The 10,448-nt window shown below is 52.6% G+C and overlaps 1 protein-coding gene across 1 annotated transcript in view; it reads right to left on the bottom strand.

Annotated features, from left to right (window-relative positions):
* Positions 1-5,962: 5,962 nt before the first annotated feature.
* Positions 5,963-10,448, bottom strand: part of Cotl1 (coactosin like F-actin binding protein 1) — a 29,946-nt gene continuing 25,460 nt past the window's right edge. Inside the window, exon 4 of the mRNA XM_052167362.1 lies at positions 5,963-6,205. Within this exon, the coding sequence (XP_052023322.1) occupies positions 6,095-6,205 (111 nt within the window). The 3' untranslated portion in view covers positions 5,963-6,094. The remainder of the gene's footprint in view (positions 6,206-10,448) is intronic.

The following is a 10,448-nucleotide window of genomic DNA, read 5'->3' as shown; positions in this document are numbered from 1 at the left end:
TAGAGTCTACACATACAGATATACACACAGACACACACAGGTACACACACACACACACATAAGCACACACAGGTACACACACAGACACACACAGGTACACACACAAACACACACATACACACAAGTGTGCACACACAGGTGCACACACACAGGTATGCACACAATTGTGCATACACATATACAAGCACACACACAAGTGTGCACACACTCACAAGCACACACACACACAAACACACAAGCACACAGGTACATGCACACATACACACACACACACACACACACACACGGTCACGATTTGAAGCCATGAGTATTCACAGTGTATTAAAGAGTCTGGAGGGCTGGACCCCTAACTGTGATAATGGTGGCCCTTGGGAGGCAGCATATAAATGTTTTGTCTTCTTTGTTTTTGTGGGACTTTTATTGTATTTATAGTTTTTCCTTCATTTGTTGCTTTATTTTGTTTTGCTTTGCTGAGACAACTTCTCACTATTCAGCCCTGGCTGTCCTGGAACCCATTATGTAGACCAGGCTGACCCCAAACTCCAAAGAGATCCACCTGCTTCTGCTACCTCAACACTGGGATTAAAAATGTGGTGCCACCAAGACCAGCCACCTCCATGCTTTTAGCATGCCAAGCCAAAAAATTTTTAAAGAAAAATTAAGTCCATTTAAAAATATCTCTAAAATGGAGCCCAAGTTTCTTCTCCTGCCTGAAGTGAAGTAGGCTGGCTATGAGCCAAGGCTGGGCTTCACTCTGGGTGAGTGAGGAGGCCATCAGGACAGCCCAGGAAGCCCCTTTGTACAGACTTGTCCTCTACATCGATGGCTTTAGCCTTCCTGATGCTGCTGCAGATCCTCATGTTGTGGTGACCCCCCCCAACCATAAGATCATTTTGTTGCTGTATCATAACTGTAATTTTTGCTACTGTCACGAATCCTAAGGTAAGCATCCGATGCGCAACCCCAAGGAGTCGCGACTCACAGGTTGAGAACAACTTTTTAGATCTCACAGACTAACAGTTTACCTCACAACAGAGCCAGCCTCATTTGGGGATGGGAGGACACTTCAGACTCCATTTGGAACAATTTCTTTTAGTTTGTTTTTGTTTCTGAACAGTCCTGGGTTTCAAACTCTCTGTGCACACCAGGCAACAACTGTCACCCAACTCCACCTTCAGCCCAGCCAATCCCCCTGTGGTTCCCACTGCACCCCTGCAAGTTGCCCCACCCCCACCTCAGCCCCCTGTCCACTGCAAGTGGCCCGCACCCCTGCAAGTGGCCCCTTTCTCCAGCTCCCTGCTGGCTTTTCCTCCGGGTGGACTTTGAACCAAGTCACCTGTGGAAGGCAACGTGGATCCCACAGGCTGTGCTGCTAGGTGTCCCATGGGAATGTTTGTGTGGAAAAGCACAATTAGGGGCCGGGGAGACGGCTCCGCTCATTTCTCACCTGCTGCCCTGGCCTGAGCTCAGATTCCCTCAGCACCTACACACATAGTGTAAAATCCCCAGCCTGGTACATCCCTAAATCCTAGTGTTCGGGAGGCAGAGCTGGGAGACTTGTAGGCCGCTCTGGACAGCACAAGGTTCAGTGAGAGAGTCTGTGACAGAGTCAGGAGGGGAGCCAGGGACATAGCTCAGTAGCAGAGGTGCTTGGCATACGAGCCAGATGACCTGCGTGGTAACCAATGAAGAGAACACACGCCTCAGTGGTGTCCTCTGACCTCCACGTAACTGCCAAGGCGTCTGCGTGTGCACACCCATCACCCCCACGATCCACTGGATAGAACTAGATTTAATTTCATTTAATATAATAAGGTGGCGATCAGCTGAGGAAGATGATCAATATTGCCCTTCGACCCATACACACACATGTATACACTGCACACTCACATCCTTAGACACACACATACAGACACACATAGACACACACACAGACACACACAGACACACACACATAGACAGACACACAGGCACACACACACAGAGACACCATACACACACAGACACAGACATACACAGACACACACACACATGACAGACACACAGGCACACACACACATAGACACACACACACACACCTAGATCCTGTTATGACCCTGACTGAATGGTGCTGAGCTGACCATCTCCTGGGATGCCCACCTTTGTGCCTGAGGACTTCTGGGAAGATTCACTGTATGCCTCCCCTGTGTGTGCCACCACGGCTTGGCAGGTGACCAAGTGTGACATCAGCCATGGGAACTGCTGGGGATGAGCCAAGGAGCAAAGAAACGCATTAGCATCTGCTTGAGTGAGTTTGCCAGAAACTCTAGAGTGAGCTCTCCATTTTCCCCTTTCCCAGGGATTCCTTCCTCTCTTGATCCCCAACCCCTGCCTGCAGGCAGCACCCCCAACCGGCCCTGACACAGGGCAGAAGGGCTCCTCAGGCTCTGCAGGCCCAGTGCTCTCTCACCTCAGACCCTCTGTGAACTTTATTTGCTTCTCTTATCCCACCCAGAGCAGCCGATATCTGTCACCTGGGAGCCGAGCCCAGAAACCTCAGCTGCAGGGCTCCCTCACATTACCTCAGCTCCCTGTGGACCATTAAGGAGGAGTCAGGGAGTTGGAGGGGCTTAGGTCTCTGGTGACGAGGGGCTGGCTTGGTGGTTAGATAGGTGAAAAAGACAGCTGCCTTCCTGAGGTGGGGCTCAGGGCAGAGGCACCAAGAAGACAACCAGGAAGTCCCTGGCTCTGCCTGGCATAGCACCGACCTGGTCCTGGAGCTGGTGTCTGTGTGGCCTCATAGTCCAGCAGAACCAGGCTGCCGACCACTCCCCCAAACTCCTGCCCTGTGCAAGGGCAGTCCAGGCACAGGGACAAGAGTCCCAACCTGGAGAGGCTGGGGTAGACAGTGGGAAGGAAGGTTTAAACTGGTTTACCACAGCAGCAGAGTGTGTGCCTGTGTGTGTGTCTATGAGTGTGTGTCTATGTGTGTGTCTGCCTGTGTGTGTCTGTGTGTGTGCCTGTGTGTGTGTATGTGTCTGTGTCTATGTGTGTGTGTGTCTGTGTATGTCTATGTGTGTGTCTATGTATGTGTGTCTATGTGTCTGCTGAGGCCCCAGGGCTCCTTAACTTGTAGCTGCCTCTTCACTCTCTTCTTTCTTCTCTCTTGCCTGGGCCTCAGATCTCCCTCTGACACCACCGTGTTCCTTAATCCAGTCTATTTTCAGTTACATCCTTAAAGACGCTTTTTCCAGTGAAGGGCCATGGTCTGAGTTTGGAACATATCTTACGGGAACTACCGTTCAAGCGCCTTCTTAGACCACTTCACGGGGCCCAGGCAGGGAACATTCTAGAAGAGTCAGGGCCCAACTGTGAGTAGCTCAGTTGGTAGAAAGCTGGCTGTGGACTGTGTCCTAGCACTCAAGAAGTGGAAGCAGGGGGGTAAGGACTATAGGGTCATCCTCACCTATGTGTTGAACTCAAGGCCAGCTTGGGCTACCTAAGACTTTTGTTGCGTCCAGAGATTCTACCTAGCCCCTCCTCTTCCTTAACTGGTCGCCGGAGCTAACCTCACTCAGCCTCATTTTAATCTCATCTGCGGTTCTCTAGGAATGGGGAACAAGGAGATTAAATCCAGGACTCTTCCCTCAGGGAAGAGGCCTTTCCCCCAGTCCGGAAGGCGCCATGGGACCTAGGGCTCCCCGCATCTAGCCCCAGATAACCCCTGGAGTATAAGCAATGCCAGGAGGGCTGGGTGAAGTTGTGAAACAGATAAGTCCCCCAGAGACCAATCAACAGTAGAACAAATACATACACCACAGCCACAGGCTAGCTTCCGCCCTCGGCTCTCCTTCCTTCCCCGACACCATCCCAACCCACCCTACATAAGGCCTCCAGCCAGGGCAGGAGAGCAAGGCCAGGGGAGGCTTGCAGAGGTAACCAAGTCTCCACCTTTTTTTTGGGGGGGGGGGGTGTCTCATGTAGCTCAGGCTAGCCTTGTGAACTCACTATGTAGCAAAGGATGACTCTGACCTTCCCCCCCTCCCCCCCCATCTCCCCTCAAGTGCTGGGATTTCCATCATAAACAGTTTGTGCTGCCCATTCTGCTGTGAGGGAGTCGAAGCTCAGGGGGATTAACCTGCGGGAAGACACACAGCTATAAACAGAAGGCATTACCAGCCATGACTGAGCTGACCATGTAGGGGTCACCTCTAGTTTTGTGCGACCCAGCAGCACAGTCAAGGCCTTGTGACAGGGGAGGGAGATCAGTCTCTGATTTTTTTTTTTTTTTATAAAATGAAGATAAATATGTACTTCTGTGGTTAAGAATTTTAAAAATCTAAACCAGGAGTGGTAGCACAGACCTGTAATCCCAATATCTTCAGGAGGCTGTGGCAGGGGGATTGCCACAAATTTGAGGCCAGTCTAGGCTACAGCGAGGCCCTGTCTCACAAGAAACAAAATAAAAGGCTGTGCGTCTCAGACTTGTGAACCTAGCTACTTAGGAGGAGGCAGGAGGATGACAACTTCAAGGCTTCCCTGGGCCACAGAGAGAGAGTTCAGGGATAACCTGGATCATCTGCACTAGAGTTACAGACAGCTGGGAGCTGCCCAGTGTGGGTGCTGGGGAGAGACTCTGGATCACCTGGAAGAGTGGGGTTGGTGGATTAAAAAGCTACCGAGACAGGATAAGGGGGTAGACACCTGTAACTTCACCATTTGAAAGACTCCCACAACCAGGTGGCGGTGGTGGCACACGCCTGTAATCCCAGCACTTGGGAGGCAGAGGTATGCGGATTTCTGAGTTCGAGGCCAGCCTGGTCTACAAAGTGAGTTCCAGGACAGCCCGGGCTACACAGAGAAACCCAGTCTCCAAAAACCAAAAAAAAAAAAAAAAAAAAACCCATGATGCCCACATGAGAATGAGGAGTTCAAGGCCATTCTCCTACATCACAAGTTTGAGGCTAGCCTGAGCTACATGAGGCTAGCCTGAGCTACATGAGGCTCTTGAAGAAGGAAAGTCCTGACCTCACATGCCCAGGTCCCAGAAGCTCCTTCACTGAATGAGGACAGCCATACACACATGCACACAAAGCAGACAGCCCAATTCTTTTTTCTTGAAAAACACATTTACTTCTGTAAACTGTCGGAATGCCAGAGATGGTCCTCACAGCGCAGCCCGGTGCAGCATTCCTCCCCAAAGTGACAGGAGCGAAGAGGGAGGAAAAGAACCAACTCCGCGTGCTCCTGAGGAGCCAAGCCCACCTCAGCTGTCTTCAAAAGCAAACAAAGCCATCTTTGGAATTTGCAGACTAAGATTCCAACCGCTTCTGCCTTCCCGGTGCCCTGAGGCCTGTGCCAGCTTCCCCGTTTGCAGGGGACCTTTCCATCCTTGTCACCCTGGAGGCCCTGAGGTTGACCCTGAATGCCCACCACAGCTGGACTCAGACCTCTCGTGCTGCAGAAGGGCTTCACCAAAAGGGTAGTTTAGACCGCGTGGCGGAACCACTGCCAGGCAAGATTTAAGGCAAATCTGTCACTTCGTACTCGGTCCATGCCAGACCTAAACCTGTTACTACCAAGCAGCGGCTTATAGCTTAGGCCACTCTGAACAGGGCAGGGGTGAGGCCCGGAGCCAAGCCTATGGGTTCTGAGGAGTGTGCATGAGCTCACGAAGGCTGCAGGGTGTACGCAGCTCCTGGCATGGCGGCCGGCAGAGCGCTAGCAGGAAACAGCCAGGGCAGGCTGGGATGGCACCAGGTCAGGCCCCGGCAACTCAAGGCCAGGGTAGCTTAGACCAGGCAGGCCACAGTGAAGGCAGGGGGTAATGCCAAGTCAAGGGCCAGTGACAGAGAGGCACCTGGGATCTGATGGTGTGCGTGACCCTGGCATCAAAATGACTTTTTCTTTAAAACAAAAAGGGGGTGGGTCTCAAAGAATGATGCTCTGTGAGCTTGAGAGGGGGCCACAGAGGGGAGGGAAAGGGGGGAGGGGCTGGACACACTGGTGGCGCTGGTGCCTCTCATGGCTTCTCCTCCCTGGTGGGCTGGTGACGTGAGGTGGCAGTCTCCTCCGTGGTGGAGCAGGCGGATGGCTCTGGGGTGTGGGGCTGCAGCTACTCTGACTGAGCGTCGTAATTGGCTCCTCCGGCCTTCTTCAGTTCGCTGCGGATGAAGTCTTCCTCCAGCTCCTTCCGATCGCTGATCACAAACTCCTTGGCGAAATTCTGCAAGGACAAAGAAGAGCTCAGAGTCCCTGTGAGGGAGGAGGGGGCAGGTCCAGGGTTACCCTGGCAACGCAGCAGGAAGCCCTGGCACCCCAGACACTCCTAGCGGATTGCAATGAAAAAAGTGCCAATAGAGCCTGCGCCAGAAGCCCAGATCGTGGGGTAGATGTGCCACGGCCTCCGGGCCACGGACCCCTGGACTGTCTTCCCTTGGCTGTGTTACCTTGGGCAAGTCCCTTTCCACGGTCATCTGTGAACACCTGTTGGGGAAGCTGGACTAGGTAGGGAAGCGGGCGGGGAGCTGGCCAGCGTTTAACTCCAGGAGAGGGGCAGAGGAGAGGAGAAGCTACACCCACTGGCACACACCTGCAATCCCAGCACACGAGAGGCTACGGCGGCGGCGGGAGAACTACTGTGATCCTTGAACTGCGCACTGAGACCCTATCTCGTAAGATTGCAGGAGGGAACACACAGAAGCGTGGCTGGTGGCCACGCTTAGCACACCTGTTACTGCTGGGCCTGGGGTTGGGAGAAGCCAGCTCTCACAAGTCGGCTTGGCCAATCCTGGGCCAGAGCCCACCAGCAGGTACCCTGGCCTTCCCAACCATGTTGAGTTTTGGGCAGGTGTGAAGGGTATTAGTGGCGTTCATTCCACCAACATGCCAGGCTACAGTTGGGAGACACCCTGTTATCGTTATCGTAGTCCTTTCTTTGGTCTCCAGGGTTTGATCAGATGATCCGATCCTCCCCCGTGGGAATGAGAAGCAGGAGGTATCTTATCAGGTAACACCTAGCCGTGAGAATTACGTCACTTTATATGTGGATTATGAGGCGCAATAAACCAAGAAAATCTGGAAGGGAAGACAAAGAAAGCTGCCGGGAGCACAAGTCCAAAGGTTGGGAAATTATCCACATAAAAGGGCTGAGAGGTGGCGCGCACACACCTGTAAAGCCAGCACTGGGGAGGTGGGGGCAGGAGGTGTGGGAGTTCACGGCCAGTCTCAGATAATAGAAGTTCAAGGCCAACAAAGCCTGAAAGGTAAGAGGTGCAACCACACACACACACACACACACAGCACCAAAGCACACAGGCATACACCTCAACACTGCACATCATAACCCCACCCCTGCAAGGAGTCCAGGCTCTAGTCTTGCTTAGGCAAGCACTCTACCACTGAACAGTGTACCCAGACCTATCTCTCTCTCTCTCTCTCTCTCACACACACACACACACACACACACACACACACACACACACACACTGTGCCACTGTGATGTGGTACCTAGACCAAGCTACAGCATCAAAATATGAAAAACTGCGGCTGTGACCCTAGTACTGGACACCAAGCTCTGCCTGAGAGAAATGAAATCACCCGGGCACATCAGCAACATGCCCAGACTACACAGCTTTGTGATTCACCTGATTCACCAACAGCCAAGCACCCCAGACAGTTAGCTGACAGATGAGATGAGAGGGTAAAAGGTACCCTCATAGCACGGGCATCCGGCATGGTGACGCATTCATTAGTCAGCAGTGAAATTCTAATGCCCTCTGCAACATGGGCGAACGAACCCCTGAGCATGAGCAAAACAGGCAGACATGGAGAGCCACCCACCCACTGTCTGGTTCCTCTGACAGGAAATGTCCAAAAAAGGCGAATCCACAGAGAAAGCCGATCAGAGGTGACCAGGGGTGGAAGACAAAACAGGAAACGACAGATGTCATCTAAAACTGGTTGTGGCTAAAAAGGCACAGCTTTTGGAGGTGACTGCAAACCAGGAAGGGTCAGAAGACCAGCCCTCTCTGCACGTGGGACGCAGCAGGCTCTGCCCCAAACCAGCCCAATGGCAACTTTGAAATTTCCAAGAGACACCGGGGTCTCAGCATTCAGGAGGCAAAGGCGGGCGACTCTCTGTGATTTGAGGCCAGCCTGGTCTACAGAGCGAGTTCCAGGACAGCCAAGGCTACACAAAGAAATCCTGTCTTGAAAAACCAAAAAAAAAAAAAAAAAAAAAAAATCCTCAAAGACAATCAAGATTATTTTTCTTTTACTAACAAGGCAGAGTCTGAAGGCAGCAATGCTGCCCGAGGTCACAGACCCGAGACTACTGCCACAGACTGGGAGAGGGGCTCAGTTCAGTGCTTTCCTTGGTGAGCAGGAAGGCCCAGGTTCAAGCCCCAGCACTGCCCCTCCCACTACTGTATGCAGATATAAAGAAAGGGGAGCAAAAATCTTTGGAACTAGGGAGGGGTGGTTAAAATGGTTAGTTTTACATTAAATGGATTTGGCATCAATAAAAAACAAAATAAGCAAAGTCGCCTTAGCACCAGAAAGACCAGCTTCCTAGATACCCTGAGCAAGGCCCCCAAGACGCAGCAGGATAGGGAGGGATTAATATTTGCCAAGAGAGGCAGCCTCACACAATGTGACTGAATCCACCCTTGATATCTTAGCCTTTTACCTGGTTAAGATAAGGCCCAGGGGGGAGAGCTGGGAGCCTTCTGCAGCCCCAAATGTAAAGACCCTCCCCAGCAGCCCCCTGGCCAGCACGGCTAAGTTTATGCACGTGACCCAGACAATGGAAGGCAGTGGGTCCCAGTCAGAAAAGAGAATAGAGGGTTGACTTGTGTCTGGGCAGCACAGGGGAGGGGCGCGCGGGTGCCCCAGCAAGGAAGTCAGTGGGGTAAGAAGCCTAAGAGGAAGTTCAAAGTCCCCTGCCTGTGGACAGCCATATATGGCAATGTAAAGAAGAACCTGAAGTCTGTGTCAGGAACAAGAGTTTAGGAAGACAAGATAAGGACTAAGAAATCTAAAGGGCTGGGTGTAGCTCCAGCTAAAACCACAAGAGTTGGCCATAAGTCACTCACGCTACAACCAGGCAGTGTGGTTTTAAGCCCAGGGTGCTGGTGCCCGTGAGTGTGAAGCCAGTCAGCAGAGGGCCTGCCTAACACATACAGAGCCCTGGGTTCAAGCCCCAGCATTTCATAAACCAGGCGTGTTGGCACAGGCCTGTAATTCCAGAGACGAGAGGATCCGAAATTCAAGACGGTGGGGAGATGGCTCTGAAGGTAAAGGCACTGGCCTCGGCAGCGGTGATCTCAGATCCCCACACTGTGAAAGGAGAGACCAGCCCCTGCACGCTGTCCTGACTGCACTTGCTGCTGTAGTGTGCACAAATCCGCACACAAGGTTAATACATGTGTCTCAAAAGGGAGATCGGACTAGTGAACGGTACAGAGCAAGAAATGTAAGTGGTCAAAATCGTCTACATTCTGCCATAAATACACACACATTTACCTTCCAAAAATATTAAAACCATATCACCATGAAGCTACAAGTTTCCAAAGTTTCTAGAACAGCCATGTGGGGTCAGCCTGAACATTCCCTCTCTCTGTTGCCACAGAAGACAACTCTGCCTTTATGAAGATCCGTTTTTTGTGGTTGCTGCCCGCAGAGGCCTGAGACGGATCCTCCAGGGATGATTACTGTGGGAGAGCAGTGTGGGGGTGCAGATCACATGTTCCAGCCACCCCACCCCCATCCCCCAGGTCACGACATTCCACTCCTGCTGTTCTGGAAACACCCCCACCCCCCCGCCCCCCGCCCCGCACCACCACCACCACCACCACCACCACCAAGTGACCAAGGCAGGCAGTTAGCATTTCTGAAGCCACTGGAGCCCAGGCCATCCCCGTGGTACGGAGATAGAGCCTGGATCCTGGGTGCACACTAATGCTTCGGGGCTGATGTCAGATCATGGCCTCGCCATAAGCCTGGCTGGGGGCTGGTGAATCTGGCTCTGCTCTCCTCACCCCACAAGAGACCTCTCCGTGCAGATGCTGGAGAAGACACTTCCTCTCCATCTGCACACTCGCATCTCCCCAGCAGGAGTATGGTAGAGCCTAGGGAATCACTCCTGCCCCTCAGTCCACAGTGAGGGCTCTGACACTTCAAGTGGTTGGAACAATGGCGGTCACTCCCAGCCTTTAGCTAACACCCATGCCCGCTCAACAACCCCCACATCCTACCCCACTCCAGGAACCTTCTGGATCACCTCCTAAGATCCACCAGTTTCCATCCAAGCCCATTTATGGCTCGGGTGACCTATGGGCAGCCCTGGAGACAACAACGAGGGGTCCTCTTTCCTGCTATTCCACGGGCAGTCCCTTCCCATCTGGGGAAGCAGAAGAGATAGCACCATTTGATAGCAACTCTGGCAGGCACACAGGCCACTGCCCCAA

Source organism: Apodemus sylvaticus, chromosome 21 (genome assembly GCF_947179515.1).
Source record: "Apodemus sylvaticus chromosome 21, mApoSyl1.1, whole genome shotgun sequence".
NCBI classification, from domain to species: domain Eukaryota; kingdom Metazoa; phylum Chordata; class Mammalia; order Rodentia; family Muridae; genus Apodemus; species Apodemus sylvaticus.
This window is presented reverse-complemented; position numbering and strand designations above follow the sequence as displayed.